The 20,779-nt window shown below is 39.9% G+C and overlaps 1 protein-coding gene across 12 annotated transcripts in view; it reads left to right on the forward strand.

Moving 5' to 3' along the window:
* Positions 1-15,445, forward strand: part of LOC306857864 (transcription factor COE3-like) — a 101,090-nt gene extending 85,645 nt beyond the window's left edge. For 3 of the 12 annotated variants that reach the window (XM_079398110.1, XM_079398103.1, XM_079398108.1), the window contains exons 11-16: positions 4,444-4,532; positions 9,238-9,303; positions 10,104-10,269; positions 11,080-11,280; positions 11,871-12,068; positions 13,737-15,445. In XM_079398110.1, the coding sequence (XP_079254236.1) occupies positions 4,444-4,532; positions 9,238-9,303; positions 10,104-10,269; positions 11,080-11,280; positions 11,871-12,068; positions 13,737-13,768 (752 nt within the window). In that variant the 3' untranslated portion in view covers positions 13,769-15,445. The remainder of the gene's footprint in view (positions 1-4,443; positions 4,533-9,237; positions 9,304-10,103; positions 10,270-11,079; positions 11,281-11,870; positions 12,069-13,736) is intronic. The other 9 variants (XM_079398104.1, XM_079398112.1, XM_079398113.1 and 6 more) reach the window with 4 other exon arrangements.
* Positions 15,446-20,779: the final 5,334 nt, after the last annotated feature.

Consider the following 20,779-nt stretch of genomic DNA (forward strand, 5'->3'; position numbering starts at 1 on the left):
CACACACAGACTCTCTCTGGACGTAAAATCGGAGGCTGTTTTACGTTAAGTCCCTGGCAGATTGTACTTAACAGTCTCTTTTACAAATGAGGGGTGAAAAAAACAACTAAACATGATGACCAGCCCAAGGAGCTTTAGATTTGTCATCCATCAAACGCAAACCCTTCTGTTCATTCACTCCGCTCGTTCTGCGAAGGCGAGGCGGCCCGAGAAACATGCTAGCTCATTAGCAAGCACATTTCCCTTTTATACAAGCAGCTCCATAATTCATAACAGTCCTGTACGAGATGTGAGCCTGATTTGATTTAACGTGCTCAGTTATGCTTGAGTGCTAAACGGCGTTCGGCCCCCCGCTTTCCATTCCGGATGGATAGAACAAACAAACAGAAAATGGATAACAAATGAAGACGTAAGCAAAACACTCTGCCACTGACATACGCCAGGCTTCCAGATACTCACACACACACATATATGCGGTGAAAAGCAGCGGTGACTACGGCCATATCCAGCACTTGCACTCTCTCTCTCTCATTACCCGTGAGGTCAGTAAGCAGAATTGGGAAGAAACGGAGAGATCAATACAAATTATCCCTGAGCAAACCGACGCTGACAGCCTGAATTGCAGCATATGTTTACCCAAAATCGGGCAATTTATCTTAATATCAGCAAAGTAATGCTGAACAGGTGAAAGGTCACCTACTCTCCCCACCTCATAATTACCCAGCTCTAAAACAGGAAAGTGCTATTGATTGGCCGAGCCTGGGGCTGGGGGGCCGGCTCAAAGGCCAGTGGGAGGGGCTTAGCCTCAGACCTGGGCTGGAAGAGATAGAGATAGAGAGTGTGTAGGTTGTGAACGAGAAAGAGTTTTATAGTACAACGACGTGAGAGTGAAGGAGAGGCGAGATGCTTTCAGGAGTCTGTCTGGATTTAAACTGTTATTGCTCAAGCTGTTCTCCATATTTCCCAGCTGGCCCAGTAGCACTAATACACCCCCCCACACACACACACACCAAAACCACATCTGTTTCTCCTTCCATTCACTTCTCTATCATGTTTAACAATTTTATGTGTTTGGAATCGCAACAGTACTCCCCTTATAATGCTTATCATTTTTTCTTTTTAGCATGGTAACCATAGTTTCCACAAAAATATCATGGCTACTAGAGTTATTAGTGATGTTTGCTAAGACGCTTAAGAGCACCATTTGTGCTACAGATACCTTAAATCATTTATTACTTGACACAAAGTGATCAGGCTTTTGGTTTTCACTTTAGTGGCTGATAAAAAAAATTCAGTAATTTACATTGAGCCATATATAGAAATCAGAATATTTTCAGGGTGTATGTTTTATTACTTGGATCATTAAGTTACCACCTAAAAAACATGCAAAATGTAGATGTTGTTGGATTAATTAGTCAATTAATTTTAATTTTATTTTAGCATGACTCATTTTATGGCTAATATTTAACATTTTCTATTTTAGTTATGCTATTTAGGTAGATACTGTGATTTGTATATGCATTTTTTCCTGACTTATTTATTTATTATTTTGACTAATATCAAACAGTTATTGTATTTTTACATATTTATTTATAATTTTTTATTAGTAGATTAATGGCTAATATTATATTTATGTTTGAGTTATGGCATTTTGCAAGAAACTAATTACAATTTTTACTATATTTATATTTAATTAATTTCCATAACTAATTTTCTTATCAAGTTTATTGTATCTTTGCTAGATACTATGATTGACATTTACTGTCTATCTATTTATTTATTGCCAATCAAACAGTTTTATTATAGATATGTTGTATTTTGCTAGAAACTATGATTACTATTTAATTATTTTATTTCAATTTATTATTTTATGACAAATGCTATGGCTAAAATCAATGTTGTTACAGTTATGATATGGTATTTGGTTCAAGAATTGTGGTTAACATAGTAAATCAGAGTGTTTTTCACCCAGCTGTAGTTAATAATTCCTGGTGTGTTTGAGGTGGAGGATCTCAGAGGTGAGGGACTGTCTTGCGCTAATGAAGGTCTTACTGACCTCTTTTACTGCATTAGCATCAGATCAATAACTGAAGAGCGTTTAGCGCCCACTGTTCCGATACATTTATCAAACGGCACACATTCCTTCATCAGCAAAGCCTCAATGTCAGAGCACAGAACAACATGTTGCTGCTCGGGGCTGTGCTGTGTGAAAGTGCCATCAGAACGGCTGTAAATCTGCCCGCTTTTTGGCCATATTTAATGTCACTGGGTACTTTTATTATGTGTCCCAGGGCAAATACACATCCTGACGGGCTAGTGTCAAAGTGCATGATCCATTTGTGTGGTTCCAGGCGCTAGACGTAAAAAACGGGCCAAACTGATGGATACCCTCATATGGGCAAATTCAGGCATAATGAAGTGTTGTAATACAAACATTTACATCTCGGAGAGGTGGAGGGTGTCCGTCTAGGAACGACAGATGAGAGGAGAAGGAAAGGGGGAGGTGAAGGTGTGCGTGAGAGAGCTACATCCTTGTGAAAGCCATGTCATGTAAAATCAATACGCTCGATCAATGCTTTATTAACAAGCCGACATCTTACTTTGGATTCCTGCACGCTACTTTGTCTTCAGCCATGCAAGATGGCATGTCAAATAGCATCACCGCTGTCACACGATGACACGCATACGTGTGCGCCAAAACACAAGTGCCGTCTTGATATTGATCAGATCGGATTGATTGGATTGCCACCCCCTACTACACTTAGATGTAATTGTAGCACTTCATCATAAAGTCACCCAATTATTTCCAGGAAGTTCCTGTCTAATATGCTCATCTTCTCCTCTCAGGCTGTCATCTCTCATTCTCTGCTTTAGGTCTTTCTCGCGTTTCTCCCCGTTTCCGTCAGAGTTCAGTGGCGAACAGCGTGCTGACTAAGGGGAACAGACAGATTTGATCTCTCAAAAGGAAAAGCGCATTGATTCATACGGCCTCATCACTTACTACATTCATGTCTGATAATATTTTTATGCTGATGTTCTGCTTGCTTTCCTCTTGTAATCTTTTCTTCCTTCTGTATACATTTTTATGTTCATTTTAATATAGCCACATTGGCTCAACCAATAGTATCAATTTGGGGGCGGGGCTAGCTGTATGTCTGGCCAATGGCAGATTAGTGTTCAGGAAACCTGTTTGAAATCAGTCACGATTATTTGTGCATTTCTGTGATGTTAGTGACAGAAATTACACACATTTATGGTCAAGTTTATGTTATGGATGAGGATACAATAATTCATATATCTTATTCATATTTTTTCCCCCTCATCTGGTCCAGTTATGAAATTGTGATTAAATGTTAGGTCAACATTTTTTAAAATTGAAACGCATGCACATATGAATTTTTCACAATAAGATCTATAACATGAATTTAGAAAATATCATATCAATTTTAAAAACCAGCTGCATCTTGTCAACCACCTAACCAGTCATAGCATTGTGTTGACGGTTTTTGCATGGGCAAATGCTACTCACTACTCATTTAAAAATATGTTATGCAAAAAAAAAGACGCCCTAGAGTGTGACACATTTGATATTTGTTGAAAATAATTTCCATGCTTAAAGTTTAGTGTGACTGTAATAGACCTCCATGCGCTCTTCTAAAGCTTGTTAAACATAATGCATGCAGTAGCAGGATGTTGAGATTATGATTCATGCACTTGTATACGGAGCAGCTCTGTCTGATTTATAACCGGAGCACTTCATTCTCAAAATTCCAATTTGAGAGGGAGGGAACGTGTGTGTGTGCGGCGTGTGTGAGTGTGAAAGAAAAGATTAATTACTATTTGTGGCCAGCAATTTTATGAGGCCAGCCCCGGCACAGCTGTGAAATGATAGCGCCCTACATCAGTTTGTAGTCAACCATTCACAGATTATTAAAGCTCCATAAGATGAAGTGTTCCTCCTGCCTGCTTTGCTTTAGCGCACGATGGCGGAGAGAGTGCGAGAAAGAGGGATAAGTCTGAAGGGGTGCAATAGCCAGACATATGTCATCATCGCCCGTTGCCCATAAATCCAGCGGGTGCTTCAGGAAGCAGGACTGATGCAGACTTCACAGGGTTGACAGTCGCAATCGAGTGTGTGTGAGTTTGTATGAGCGTGCCCGTTTCATTCATAATGTATCCGCTAACTCCTTCAAATTTATCTGATCAATTATAGGCCTCGTTCTTCCAAATAGGAGAGGTGATAGATGTGGCTCTGACGGAGTATTGCACAGCACGTTATTACCTTTTATTCAAATGCTCAGACCTATCTGGAATAAAATGCATGATGGGTGCATACATTCTCAAGAGCGAATATAATAACATTTATGATGAAAACACAAATCTGTTCATTTGTTTTGCCTGCGCTGGATGCTAACGGATGGCGTTTTCTTTGTTGCGGTTTAGCTTTGAACGAACCAACTATTGACTACGGCTTCCAGAGACTGCAGAAGGTCATTCCCAGACATCCAGGTGATCCGGAGAGGTTGCCCAAGGTTAGTGATTCTGTATGTGTGTGTGTGAAAGAGCTATTTATCATAGAAATGTCAAAACGGGAAACAATTCACTGGCTAGATGAGCAAGCGCATGCAATCGCTTTTGGCAAGTCATCACTATGCAATCCGCCGTGTTTGGATTCCGCCGGAATCGCGCAAACTTTCGGCACGTCGAAATGGTTCAATTAAGTATTTTTCCACCCCAGTAGGCAGTGGCGATTGTAATCTAAGCAGAGGCCTTTTTCAGATATGTGATTATTTTGGTCTTGTTTTCCTTTCATTTTCCAAAGCTAGATCCAGTTTAATCCTTTGTTTACAGAGCTTTCTGTTAAAAGTCCTTGTCTTAGCAGGTTAATAAATGAGTTTTGCGCACGTTAATATGGGCAAGCCCTCTCTCTGGGCTTTTTAGCTTCATTTATTTATTTTTTTCCCCCACTTAAATTGCAGAAACCATGCAGTTTGCCTGCAGTTCCCATGTGGTGGACACGCATCACAGTTCTGTTGTTTTGAAGTGTGAAAGACAAAGCATGCCTGTCGGACCATTTCTATTTCCTATTCTTTGATTCGTCCATCCTTTTTTTTTTTTTGCTCATTTAGCTTTGATAGGATCTATGACTTGTGCCCGGCTAATAGAAAACGTGCTAATTTCCCATCTGAGAGTGGCGCTGCACCGAGGGCTTTTCTTAATAATATGTTAAGAGATTATTTTGTACCTTGTTCGTGGGTGCTCAGCGAGAGCTGACCACCACGGAGGCCTATTAACAGATATCATACAAATATCTATTAAAGCACAGCATGGGAACAGCCGCTATCATTAACTTCCGCTGAATAGCTCTGGAATGGCGTTGTCTCAGCGCTAGCATCCCGTGGACATGCACCAAACTAAGAACCCATAAGACTTTGCCCTGCGCCACATGATGTGTTTCTATTACACTTGGCTTTCTGTCTCTGTGGAGGCCAATATCTGGACAGGAAATCTCATTCCAGTAAATGCTTTAAACTATCCATTATCAAAAAAAATAAACAAAGTTTTGAAGCCATTCTGCTTGAGCATTTCTGAAGTATTTGAATATTTATTTATTTATTTATTTAATTTGTATTATTACTGTTATACTTCATATATTTTATTATATAAAAAAGGAGAAAAAAAAACAATAGCATGCAATTAAAAAATATGGAAATGTTTTTTTTTTTTTTTTCCTCTGATGTTCATGCGATTTCACACATCTCAATTTATTTGTATATTTTATCATATCAAATGAAGAAGATACAACAGCAACAATAGTAAAAAAAAAAGTGACATGGCTTTTTTTCTTAAGTGCATGTGATTTACATGGCTCAATTATTTTTTAAATACTTTTATCATCATTATTATTATTATTATTATTATTATTATTATTATTATGTGTATATTATATTAAAATAAGAAAAACACAACAGCATCAATAACAAAAAAAAAAATGGAAATGGCTTTTTTCTTTACTCATGTGCATGCAATTTCACTCATCTCAAATTCAGGTAAACCCTCAGCACAGGGCCATCACACCAGAGCAGTTCCAATAAACAGCATAAATATTTGATTTTGGCTTCTAATGGACCCAAATGTGAGTTCAGCAGCATGTAAATGAAAGTGCCAAGTGATTCATCATAGTTACCGCAGCCGTCTGCACCACTATCGTGTTCGAGGGTCACAGCCAGCTCCACGCAAAGCAGCAATTGACCCTTACACATCTATTCTCAATAAGAGACAGAGCGTCTGGGAGGAGCAGCTACATTAGATGTTACTGGCGGGAGACAGACCGCCGTAATAAGAGGTTTCGGGGGGAGGGATGTACACAGTGTGTTAGCAATAAGGTAAAGCCGTCACACTTGTGCTCGCCCGCTCGACTCCGCTGTAGAGTTGATAATACGCCCCTGATATCGATTCCTGGATTGTTTTTTTTTTTTCCTCTTCCTTCCTTCTTTTCAGGCAGAGATCTACAATGCACAAGGTCTGATGGGGGATTGTAGCCAGACAGAAAGCCAATATGGCGTGCATGTATTGCTTTGGACATACAACTGCTAAATATTAATATTAAAAACGTATTTCTCAATTATTTAACATTTTATAGTGCCAATACTTTAGAAATCCTTAACATATTCATAGTACGATTAGCACAGAATTGCAGTTTACCTCCCTAATTTTAGATCAAATCAAAATTTGCTGCTTAATCCAAGGGGATGAACGCGTTTATATACGAAGACAGCGAGAGAAAGTAAAAAGCAATATGTGAAGTCACTCATGTGATGAGGCAGGAGATTGCTAAAGGGACCTTGCAATCCTCTTTCTTTTAAGTCCTTGTTTGAAATCAGTGTCATCCATTTGTCTCGATATAAGGCTGAGACAAACATTGGAATGAAAATCTGATCAGGCTCCATACGTTATTGTGAATCATATAGTGGTAACCTGTCGGCCGTATTCTCGCATTCATCAGTTCCATTAGCTTCTTTGCGTCTTGTTTCAGCTCGCAAACACCAATCTATTCCGCTTCCCGTTCAATCTAATATCCAAGAAAAATTATTAGAAATGCATTCATGTTGAGCAATTACCCATGCATTAAAATTCATCTTCTCTCTCTTGGCTTTTGCGAGGTATCTACACGTATCGGCCTCGCACTTCTCAATGTATTCATCACCTCAGGCAAGAACTAACAGAATAATTGCTTTACACTTTTATAATGACATTAGCACCTCCAGCCCCTCACCTCACTTGGCTTCTTTAACAGTGGTGATATATACCACTCACGATATTCAAGAGTGATAATAACAAGTTTTCCATTTAAACGATTCTCGTCCACCGGCAGAACAATGAGCTCTTGTAATAATAAGCCCTCGCATTTGTCACGAAACAAGCCCTGGGATCGTTTCGGGCTTAAATAGTTCCCGGACTAACCTGGAATCTCGTGTCGATGCAGAAAAAGAAGGGGAGTCAATTACACTTAACGCCGCCGCTCTGAAATTTACATGGAAATGCTTTTCGAACACCGCTCACCGCTAATCATATTCTCAGCATGAGGCCTTGAGGATGAGAGGGGCATGCTGGAACAAAACAAACTCATTCACAGCCTCCTCCGCCGATTGGCCAACCTGTTCGACACACATAGACTCCCACTTCAGCGCGTACAGCTAAATCCGGTTCATTAGGAAACGCACCTCATGGCAAATGACAGATTAGAGTTGAGGGTATGCGTTGTTTTCTTAAACTATCCTTACGTCTCCTCCTCTCGGCCGCCATATGGACGAGAAGTTCAAGTAGGTGTCAGCCGGGGCGAGGTTTTGGCGACGTTAATTGCGATAATCGTCGGGTGAAATTGGGAGGCATGTAAGACGTCTTGTGATATGATGACTGAGATGATGAGTAATTATTAGCGGCTCAGAAAAACACTTAATCTTGCTTAGAGAGAGCCAATAGCTGGACTAGGACAGCTGGGCCTTTCATTGACACTACCTGCTGAATGACAAGTGTAATTCTTTATTTGTATGCAAACTAGACGCATGTAACATGAGACGCAGCCCCCAATTTCAGAGGTAAATGCCCATTTGAAGAAGCAGTCATCCGGTTAGGCTCAGGTTTGGAGGTTTAAAATGCTCGGGCCTGTGATTAATCTTGATAAATATGGATCCAACATGGCTCTTGTGCATGGGAATGAAATAGCCATCGAGCCATGATGAAGGCGCTCCGCGCTTCGCACCCGCAAGGACAACGCCGTGAATGTGGTTACACTCAAATGCGACCTGCAAATCGATAAAAAGCAAGTCAGCAAGTTCAAGACATGCCAAAATGCGACAACAATATAATGTAAATTCCCAAAAAGTAGCTCTTGGAAGACGAAAACAAGTGGCAACCTGTGCGAAATGCTTTGGAGACCCTGCCGCACGCACCTCGTTGGCAGTTTAGGTGTGATTTTTGAATGGAAAATAAGTGGCAGGTTAATCCTTGTTGTGTTATAAATCGGGTGAAAGCTTGCAGACGGGGATAAGCGAGAGTTCCCGGCGTCCGTGTCCCAGGGCACAGCCTCTCAGCCCGCTCTGGAGAGGAAGTCGTTTATGAAGTCCTTTACAACAGCCAGAGAAAGAGGGTTAATTGAAAAATTTCCTAATGTCATTATGAAAGAACTAGATTAACCCGAGCTAATTCACTTTATTGTCCTGAAGAAAGAGGAATGGGCATTGAACTCTTCTGCAAATTTGGGGCATGAATTAGGGGTGAGATGTTGTCTTTGAGGACTCTGCCAGTTTAATTAAGATATGGAAAATGACTCATTGTTCTTCTGAGCTAAAGTGCGTGGAATTAGCAGGCAAACGCGGCGTCTGTGTTTGACTCGCTGCGGCGTGCTAGTGTTTGTTTGTTTAATACCTACAAGGCCATGTCGTTGAAACGCAAGTCCTTATGTTGACTCATTTAGCTTAAATTACACACCACTTCACTAGTCTAACTAAGTCAAATGAAATGTGACTAAGAAATAAAAGAATGCATTTGATAATATATAATTAAAAACGTTTTATTTCTGCTCGTCAGCTTGTGTATTTTTTCCCAACCAGAGATAAAGAGCTTATAATTTACCCGGACCAACAGGCATGCTTATTGTTCATGTGCAATGCACTGGCTGATGGTGTTTATACGTCTTTATGACTGATTATGTTGCATTCTGGGTGTATATTGCAGGAGGTGTTGCTAAAGAGAGCCGCTGACCTTGTGGAAGCGCTGTACGGGATGCCACACAACAACCAGGTACAAACTCATGCTAATAAAGCACCTTTTCTCTTCCTTTGCACGGTGGACGTAATTAAATCAGCATTCGTCTCCTTTTGCTACATTCCTGTATTATTTCAAAGCTAGCTGGGGGCCTTTGTACTGTAGCCGGGTGAAAGCTTGTTTTTTTCTTTTCTTCTTATGCTTTTTCGCAATTTAATTCCTGGCTACGGCTCTTGGTGCAAAGTGAGGAGTTAATCACTCAAAACACATGCACACAGCCATATACAGGCTTATTTAAATGGGAGGATAACCTTGAACTTGGCCCTAAAAGGTGCACTTCTGGAATATATTCTACCGAGCGGTCCAGCTATGCTTGAGAGGTCTAATACATATTCAGAAGAAATGATCCATTACATTATTTTCCCCCAGTCGAGTAGCAGAGAGGTGAAGACACCGCAATCCAACTACAGCGAAACAAATGCAAACGTCCTGTCATTTATGTTTACCTACAGAAAGAAAATCCATATTCATATGTGTGTGTGTTTATAGTAAAAATGCAATTTATATGTAGATATATGGTACTATATATAAAAAGTAGTATATATATATATATATATATATATATATATATATATATATATATATATATATATATATATATATATATATACATTTCCACTGTATTTAAGTATTTTAATTTCTTTTTTTCTATAAATGTTGTACATACATTTACACACAAGTGTTTTAGAAATGACGCCTACTGAGTTCAGATCTCTGGCCTCAATTTCTTATAAAAACAAACCGATAACTTTCCTTTCTCTGTTTCTGTGTGGTAGGAGATCATCCTGAAGAGGGCCGCAGATATCGCAGAGGCTCTGTACAGCGTCCCACGTAACCACAACCAGATCCCGTCCCTCGCCAACACGGCCTCTCACGGCGGAATGATGGGAGTCAACTCTTTCGGCGGTCAGCTCGCTGTCAATGTCTCAGAGACCTCACAAGGTATGTTGCATGAAGATTAGCATGTAGATTCCAATGAACCCTGCGGTTAAAAGCTTAAACCAGACTAAGGTGGTTTACTAGCCAAACTGGAGGCTTGTCAGTCAAAGAGATAACCACCAAAGCCCCTCCAGACAGCCTAATCAGCACAGCCAGACAAGAGAACCCGCTAACCACTTTAGTTGTTCATCTGCGAATATCAAAATGAGTTATACACGTTTCTAGAAAAATGCTTGCAACGATTAGCGAACATTAGCGAGCTGCTAGCAGCATGAATCATGGCGCAGGCCGGCTGCAGCTTTATCTTTCCTGGCTGTGTATAGCATAGATCCCAGGAGGTGCCTGACCCTGTCCCCATCTCTCCACTGCCAGCCTGCCAGAACAGGCAGCGCTATCTCACACACTGCATTTAGCCAGTGTACCGATAATAGGTTTACACCTGTTCCATTGTTGCCTCCACTCAGGTCAGGACAGGGAAAAATCACTCTGGAGTACATGCTAGGACGCTGAATATCCTCCTTGCATGCATGGAGGTGAATTTAATGCACAGCTGTGTGGACCGGCCATGTTAACACATTGGGCCGTACTCATGAAACCCAAGTAGGATGCAATACTGTGCAAATCGTACGGGGGAAAAATTGTCTAGGCATGGCATGACTGTAGGAACTTGTTTAATTTATTTACATTTTATATAGATGTATGTGCTAATAAATAGTCTAAAAAAACATTAAAACAGACAATGACACCTACCTCAAGAATTCTATAGATTCTGAACACTGTGGCAGATTTTAACCATTGTCTTTCCGTCTGCAGTGGGCTACAGTCGCAACACAAGCAGTGTGTCGCCTCGCGGTTACGTGCCCAGCAGCACCCCGCAGCAGTCCAACTACAACACCGTCAGCAACAGCATGAATGGCTACGGTAACGCGGGAATGCCCAACCTGGGTGTGCCCAGCTCACCGGGCTTCTTGAACGGCTCCTCGGCAAACTCTCCCTACGGCAGTAAGTATCAAGGTAATGACGAGCCCCCCGCTCTCTCTGTCCTCCACCTGTGCTTCCCTTTCCTTTTGACACTCGTTGGTTGTTTGTTGGTTTGTTTTGTTATCTTTTGGGAATGTGTGCTACTGGATAAAAGGAGGGGTGACTCTGGAGGCTGAACAACAGAGACATTTAGCGAATCCGACCAATCAAAGCAGCCGATTGAAAAGCAAAAGCAATTGCAATTATAAAGCAGGCCACCAAAACAGCACTCAAAATCTCACAAAAAAAAACAAACAAAAAAAACAAAACAAACAAATGTTTTTGGCAAAATTACCTAGTCAGAGTCGATAAGAACGCCTATTATCCAGAAAGTGGCCAAGGCAGGACATCTCATATCCCATTCCAACTCCATTTACCTGATGATTTGCTCGTTTGTTTTGGTCCCCCCAAAAAAGACCCGCAACCCAAATTTCCCCCCATATCCTCATGACCATTTCTCCCTGATTTGTTTTCATTCCATGAATATGATTTGAAAAAGAGGCGAGGCGAGGCCCGGCTCTCTGACTCTTCGTCTGTAAGAAGTGAACTCTCTCTGAGTGGTGACTATGTCTGCTTTGTTGCAGTAGTTCCGTCGAGCCCTACCATGGCAGCCTCTTCGGTCAGCCTCTCTTCAAACTGTAGCAGTACACACGGCATTTTCTCATTCTCACCTGCCAATGTCATCTCTGCAGTGAAACAAAAAAGCGCCTTTGCTCCAGTTGTCAGGCCCCAAGCATCTCCACCTCCTTCTTGCACCAGTGCAAATGGCAATGGACTTCAAGGTGAGAGCCGACTCCCTGCTTTTAGAACGCCCCGCAGTTGCCTCACCTGTGGGGTCGCATTATTGCACTCTGGTACCCAGACGCCACCCATCCGCCATCCCCGCCGCCGCTTAACGAACATGGCCTCCCGCCCGCATCAATTATGCATTTACGTGTGGATGGGCGGATGGATGGACGGATGAGTGGTCGGATAAGTGCAAGAACGCATTATGCATGCGGGCATGTAGAATGCATGTGCATGTGTGGGTGTGTTTATTGATTTATTTATCTTTCATTAATGATTGAGCAAAGTTAAGTGTCTCGTGAGGTTTCATACTTGAGTGGCTGGGAGCGCTGTAATTCGGAAACATCTCGTGCAAATGAAATCGACGCTGCCGCTCCATGATTCACCGGCTCTTTTGCATTCAAACTGAGCTCGATGAACGTCTCCATATTCTCTTTACATTGGCGGTACGCTCGAGTTAAAAATTCATGTTTCCTGCAATAGTAGCACAAACGACGGATCTGAAAGAGCAGAAATGTTAACACCTCGCCGTGCTCGCTCATCCGACATCGAATAACATCGGCGGAGAGGAACTTAACAGCAGAAGAAGTGATTATAACCCAGGTTGAATGTGATTATAAGAAGAAAGAGCGAGAGGGAAGGAGCTCACAGTATTCTCGGCAGGGCGGCATCGTTCGGCAAATTAAAGACTTACTCTGGCTGTTTAGTGCGCTCGTATTTGCTCTCCGTCAAGGCCCAGTTGTTTGCTTTGAAAACATGTTTTAGCCATAGCGTGTGCAAGCGAGATTAATAATGTTAGACCTAATGAACTGAGAAATTAAAGTTCATGCCGCTACATGCATCTACTTATTAATATGTGGTTTGCAGAAATTAATGAGGAATGCCACAACATCAGATGCCTTGGCAAACTTAAAAGCACTCCAAGCATGACTCTACAAATAAGTTGAAAGCGGCAAAAGAGCTTTCCTCCCGTTTGCCCTCCGCCGGCACTTCACTAGACACCTAATTGCGGAAATGAGCGAGTGCATCAATCTCTGCGTTCGGGCGGCCCGAGAGGTGGGCATGCAACGACCTAGTCTGGCCTTCTTTAGATGTCACGATAAGGAGAGAATGGGGGGGGAATACAGGCTGACAGAAGAATGCAAATGGTTTTCCAGCATCCGCTCGGCTCCGGTAATGGCAGGAGGGAGCGAGGCGAAGATTTCAATTTGGGCAAAGCCGAGGGGTGTTTGGTTGCTGACTGAGGAGGGGAGACCGCGGGTCTACATGACGTTAGCAGAAGTGACCGTGTTGTTTCTCGGCTGTCAGCAGGGACCCTCTCCTGGGAGTCTAGCCCACTGTTTGCCATTAACAAAACGCTAAGAGAAATATCACACATGTGGGAGCCATGATGCTTTCTCCTCAAAATGTCAGAAAGCTCCTCTTTCAAAAAGTGAAATCCTTCCAGCACGTCTTGTCGGTGAAGCACATTTCACTCAATCACTCCCAACCCTCCCCCGTCGGCCTCCGACAGCAACAGTCTCCATTTTACAAACATCCCCAGCGCCTTTCGAGTCGAGTATTATGTGAAATGCGAGTGACATACTTACTGCTGTGTTCTTTTTTGTCTTGCGTTCAGCGCCTCGGGACCTCCCGTGCTAAAATTGTTTCTGTTTCTCTTGCAGCTATGTCCGGACTGGTGGTCCCACCCATGTAAATTGCACTCCCTTCCCTTGTAAAGCAGCCATCTCCTCACCGGGATGAAGCTTAGTACGTTATGCGGAGGATCCTCCTCGAAGTCGTCATTCGTCATGAAGTTAATCAGCAGCTAATTCTGTTATTCAGAGGAAAAAGACGCTTTGTTTCAAAGAGTTTATTCGAAATTGACATTCAAGCATCTTCGTCATGAACAGTTTTATTTTATTGACTGAATCTCGTCATATTTTCACGAACTCGAAGGGGAAAAAAAGAACAAAACGTACCTATTTTGTATAAACATTTCTGGTTTAATCTTGGCTATGTCTAGTTCTTGCTATGTGTGGGAAGAAACATTGTGGATATGCCATTTGATGAAAACACTGATAAAAAAAAAAATCTGTAAGAATGTTTCTCTTTCACCGATGTGCTGCCGCTGCACATCTTCATAATGTGAATTCATATTCCTTTTTTATTATTATTATTTTTGTTTATCGTTTTGCTTTTTTTTTTTGATTGTGGTAATAAAAAGGGGGCCAATATATACAGAGCCAATAAACTGGAAATAATATAAGATATATGATTTATAAATCAAAAAGAAAGGCAAGGAAGAGCGAACGGTGCGAGGAACCGGCAGAGGAGATCTTATCGTTCATTTCGTTCGGCGGAAAATGAACTTTGTAACTTATTGTAGGTAGAAGTTGTAACTTTGATATTGCAAAAAATCTTCTCTTGCCTTCAACAAGCACACTAACAGAGATGGAGCGCTACTGTCTGTTGGTTAAAAAAGACAAAAAAAGAAAAAAAAGAAAATATTTCCACTGCTAAAGCTTCCTGTAAAGCGAGTGTGATCTGCAATGTTTTTCAACTTTTTGCTAGCACTGTATACTATTGCATTCTTAGGCTACTGTGAAGTCTGTTTCTTGTACCAGAAAGTTGTCCTTATACCTCTAGCTCCTTACTCCCTAATGTGTTTTGTATGTGGTTATACAATTGTAGACTTTTGTGATTTTGCCAAAGTTGTAGCTAAATATTTATACACTTGTCTTGAATTTTCCAGATTCACTTAAATATTTAGTACAGAGTTTTATTCCTACAGTTAGGAGTAAAATTGTCTTATACATTGCAACACTTTCACACAAACACTTGCGTTCACTAAGGGAATTTTTTGTAACATATCGATTATAAATATTGTATTTATCTTTGAAATTTTGTATATTGCTTTCCATTGTTTTCTTTGATCTCACGTGTATTGTTTTCCACGGTCGAAATTACGATGAAGGTTTAGCCAAGAATCATCGCCTACATTCGATGTTTTGTAACCGATAGATTGTATCGTCTGCGCATTTCATTTGTATTTCAGACTCATTTTTGTTTATGCCATCAGACCTTCCGTCCATTTCCGTTTGTTTGTTTATTTGCTATTTCGAGGAGCAGTCAAATCCATTGTTTATTTTTATATTAATTTTTAAGTTATCTAAAAAAGTACTTTTTTGAAAGAAATCTGTTTGTTGTATAGTCAAATAAATTGTTTGTGTCACCTGGCTGTAATAATATTAGTAGATAAAGTGCATGTTAAGCCGCCCCGGGGGGGGGAAATCCAATTGTGGTTGTAAATTTTGTTTTTGTAGAATGTAAAAAGTCATTTTTACCTGCCACCATGACTTTGCCACATAACTGAACCATGTTTACAGGGATCAAGAAGGAAAAAAAAAAAAAAAGGAAAGAAAAAATATCTGCAATGGAAATATACATCAGTTGCTAATGTTTATTAAAATATGTCAGAAAAAAAGCTCTGTCAAAGGCTTTCCAGTGAATCTCCTGAGAGGAACCTTTCTGCTGTTTTAATGACAAACGTACACCACAGTGAATCTCATTATTCCATTCAGATCAATGGTGTAAAAAGCACAAACATTTTTTACTAAAATAAAAAATAATTATTGTGACCCCTCATCTTTTTGGACTATTTTGTCAGTTTGTCTTTTTTTAACATTAATTTTACCCTATTCCCTCAAGTAACAGCATTCAAAGGGAATGAAAACAAATGAAAAGTTAGTTTTTGTATTATATATGGACAACAAAGATGAAGATGTTCTATATTGTAAATGTCATTTTGTAAGTAACTCATGACACCGTAGCATAGCCGAATCATATCATCTTCTTACACTTTTCTCTCTCAATGATATTGATTTTCCGGGTCGTGCCAAAATCCACAAATGAGACGCAGTGATTTTTTTCCCTGTCCGAGGCTTTCATTTTGAGCTCTTTTTCTTTGCACTTTGGGCTTCGTAAATGTTGTAATGTTCAGCAGTGTGCTACTCTTTCTGTTTCAATCCAAAAGCGGATGTTTCCTCTTGGCAATCGGCACACAAGTTTCCTTTAGCTGCAGGAAGCAAAGGCAGCTGTTGAAGGAAAGAAATGATGAATGTACAATGTATTTGCTTTGTGATGGCTCAACAAAGCTCGGCCAAGTGGAGGAGCCGGTGAGGTCACCCTGAAAGTAAGAAAAACTCAAGGTTATGTGAAGTGCATTTGTGGATTTCATCATTTCTGCAATCTGGTTTTGCCTTTTAGTCTAATTAAGTACCCATACTTAGAAGATTTCACTAAACACGAGCTCTGTAAGACCAAATGCCTTTTTTTTCTGGCTCATGTATGGTTTTATTTGAGTTGTTTTATGGCCACATTTCTACATTTTATTGTACAAAGTTGTTCATTTTACATAATATTTAATTAAAGTATTTCTTGTCTGTGACTAATTTCTCCCTGCAATCTTATTTTTGTCTTTTCTCGCTCCAAAAACAACCATTTAAAATTTTAAAACAGGGCACATATGAAAAAAAAAAAAAAAAAAAAAAAAAAAAAATATATATATATATATATATATATATATGCAAAAAAATCTACAAATGTAAATTTTCCAAACAATTCAATATTTTAATTTTTGTTTTTTATTAGTGATTTTTAAGATCTATTTACTTGCTGTTCTGTAAAATATGCATATAAACCTACATATGCTGTAAAAAAAAATAAAATAAATAGTATAAAGCATTTTCCCCCCCTAAATCCTTAATGTGGATTTCCATTTAAAAAAAATTAATAAATAAAAATAAGTCTTCATAATCTTTATTTAAAATGTAGTAACATTTAGGCTGACTTCACGGCATCTGAAGTCAGAGTTAGCATGTCATGAATGGTTTTCAAGCAAAAAGTTGGTATTTCATGAAACTACTTGGAGAAGCAACATTAAAACTATTAAAAACACTAATTTTGTAACTAACAACAGACTTTAGTGCAGCCTCTCGTACCTTACTGCTTAAATGCAATACTTTGGTGGAAAAATGACACAAACATTCAATTTCTTTATTTAGCTGATTATAAACGACAAGGCAAGGACAGAGATGAAAAACGCCAACAATTAACAAGAAAAAAAGTCAACCTGGAGGAATGTCACATCTGATCGGTATAAATCGCCGCAGTTATGAAGCAGAGCCTGCTAAGATGGCGGCCCCGTCTCTCTCTCCGGCCTTGGCCTTGATGTGGCATTGGCTGAGACTCTTACATCCAGGTGTTTTTGGGTGAGCCGATGACACGAGGCTTTCATCTTCCACTTCTGTGAATTCCTAGAAGAAATGACAGTCTCCAGGGGAGGGAGGCCCTCCTGGTCAACGCATTGATCCCTGATGAACAACTGCCATTTCGCGCCGGACACTCCAAGTGCGCTGTTTTGGCCTCGCTCGATAGGAAGCCGGGAGATATTTCTCTGCGATTCATCCAGACGGCAGACTTGTGACAACTGCAAAATGGAAAAAGTCTTGGTTCCATCAACATTTAACAAGACATCATTAGTGGAGTAGGTGCACCTCTTCATCAACACATGATGTGAATTACAACCTGCAGAACCACTTGGGGTTTGTCAGTCATGCATGCATCATTAGACGTAGCACTCGCGGAGGACAGTGTCGGTGCTAACCTTGTTGAAGGTCATTAGTGAGCTGACTGTAGAATTGAGCTTCACTGTCTCTGTCTCATCAGGAAGCTGCTCCATAACTGATTCAACTGGATGCCTCGTTGAGCCCAGTGTTTGAAATGTAAGTTGAGCAATTACAGGCTAAAGGAGCCCAGTCAGGTCTGATACCTACAGCAGCTAGCGCTGGGATTCGTGGCTTCTTTTAAACACGCTGGATTTAACAGTCAAATGGGCCTTTTCAACCCGTTTTGGAAGTTTTTGTGCAAATTGTCACCAAAATGGTAAAACAGCTGATATCGGTTCAATTCTTGAACATGCTCATGTCCATTGACTTCAATAATCTGACATATTTACAAGTGGAGAATAGGGATATTCAACAAGTAAAAAACTTGATTTTATCTGTCAGGAAATGTAAAAAGTGGTCAGATGGTTGGATAAGCTTCTCAGAGGCTCAACAAGTTATTACATTAAAAAAGGCAAACTGTTTCATGTCAAATAATGTGTTTTGATGAATCATTCACATTAAGGAACATGCATTTAAGAAAGTAAATAGGGTAAGTTTTGATTTCTTGTGCCAACTTTGCCTCTTTTATCATTTGAATTGCTTAGGAACATTAAACAGCCTACAAATTGGCTAATATTCATAAATGCAATATTCATAAATACCTTTGATCATGTTTTTCTTGCCACCTTGCTATGTGCCTAAAAACAACCCTTAAGAAATTATACTTTTATTCAGCAAGGACAGATTTAAGTGATCAAAAGAGACAGTTAAGACATTTCTAACATTATAAATACAATATTAAACAACCATTTGAACATTGATCAAAAATATTAAATGCAGCAAATCAGCATGATTTCTGAAGACTGGAGTAATGATGCTGAAAATTCAGCTTTGCATCACAGGAATGCATTATATTTCAAAAGATATTCAAATAGAAAACAGTTATTTTGAATTGTAACAATATTTCACATTATTACTATAGTGATTAAATAAATGCAGCTTTTAAAGCCAACATTCAAAGTTTGTCTTAACAATCTTTACTTTTTTTAGTTAAAAATAGTGCAAAACCGTGGTAAAATCAATTCAAAATTGTAAAAGTTTTAAACAGCACAAGTTAATGTGTCGCCACCAGTACAAGTAACGCAAGTTACGTAATCGGATTACTTTTTTTCAAATAACTAGTAAAGTAACGCATTACTTTTTAATTTACAAGAAAATATCTGAGTTACTTTGTCAAAAAAGTAACGCCAGTTTTTTGTTTTCCCATTTATTGTCTGACAAGTCTCCTGTCCCCATGTTGAGAGAAATCAGACGTACAGAGGCGTTGTGTGCGCCGTGTGAACATGATGTTACTGTAGTTCTAGACTAAATGTAAATGTGCATTAATTTAAAAAAACAGATTTAGTATTCATCAAAATGAATTAAAACAGTGAAATGCAAACTCAAAATATGAGGCAAACCTGCAATAATTAAATATGTTTAAAAACACAAATGTATCTAATCCTATTTTATTAACCAATGTCTTTGCTTCTGACCTTTGATGATCCGGTTCATCCATAATAATAAGCAAAAATGACTTTAGATCAACTAACAGTTGTGCTACATTGTTTTTTTTATTGCTGAAGAGTGTTGAACTTTCTTCTCTTGCATTCTACTGTACAGACGTGAATTAACTTTTTTTCACCCTGAGGTTTATTCATTACACTTTTTGGTGTGAAAGGGCTTTTACATTTGCTATAAATAGAACTTCTTATATTAAAAACAAACAATCATGCCCTGCTCAAGTAACATAATGCATTACTTTCCATAAAAAGTAACAAAGTAACGTAATTAGTTACTTTTTTAGGGAGTAACGCAATATTGTAATGCATTACTTTTAAAAGTAACTTTCCCCAACACTGGTCGCCACCATAATTTAGCGCACTGAAAATCATCACAGGGTACCTGGCGACTTTCTAACTAACTGCAAACAATCAGTCGATGCATTCAACGGCCAAGGTTATCACTTGTCTAAAAGAGGTGGCGAAACCCTTCATAGTTCATAGCCATGGTCGTCAATCCATACTCATCTGCACAGTCCTAGATGAATAACCTCCCTGCTTTAAAACAACCACGTATCTTATCTGTCTTTCTGAGTGCCTCCGGATAGCAGGTCAGAAAATGTCAATTTCTCATCAAGACAACGGTGCTCGCCGCTTGTTTTCTTACTCACAATGTGGACAATTAAGGGGAAGCAGAGTCTCTGCATAACTGATTTGCAGGTTATTATGCAGCCGCCCGCTGGCATAGATCAGGGCTTCAGTCAGATAACAGGCCCGGCTGATAGCCGCATTGTCAATATGCCAAAGAACAGCATTTGAATGTGATCTGTTGTGCCTATTTGCCTGGACTGGGTGATCTGTAGCCAGATAACTCGAGCGTCTACCTGCCGAGGACACTGCACGGGGCCTATCGGTGTCTCCTACAATTAGCACAATGAACAAACTGGACAATAGTCTTTATATGGGCCCAGAGAATGAAATCGCCTGTTCTACCCTTAAATAGCTTCTTTTATCCACCGAAGAAATTGCTTCAGAGAAAATCTAAATTCTATCAGAGGTAATAAAACATCCCCCAATCAGATTAGGGATCGATTTTTGGTCGCCTGCCATTTGGGCAAACGTCCGCTGTTAGAGACGGCTGCTGTGACGCTGTACACAAGCATCTGTTTCTTTGCTAGTATATCAATCTTGTATAACCAAATAAAACAACAAAAAATGACCACAGTTACATTATAAATGTATGAAGGAGCATTTATCATCCTCCAACGCCACTGAAAGTACAGCAAATGCAGATCCTACAGTGTGCGTTATGGGAATTCGCTAATGTCCGATGTTTTGCTTCGACTACAGCGCGGAACGATGCAACTATGAGCTTTATGAAGTTAAAAATAATTATTCTGCGCTCTATCACCAGCCATAAAGACATGAAGTAGGGTCCGCTGAAGCAATTACGGTGGGCAGCTGCCGAGCTGAAGCGCGACGCTGCCGTACTGTCCAGTCCTGCCGCGTGTTTTTCCA

Source organism: Barbus barbus, assembly GCF_936440315.1.
Source record: "Barbus barbus genome assembly, chromosome: 38".
Lineage (NCBI taxonomy): Eukaryota > Metazoa > Chordata > Actinopteri > Cypriniformes > Cyprinidae > Barbus > Barbus barbus.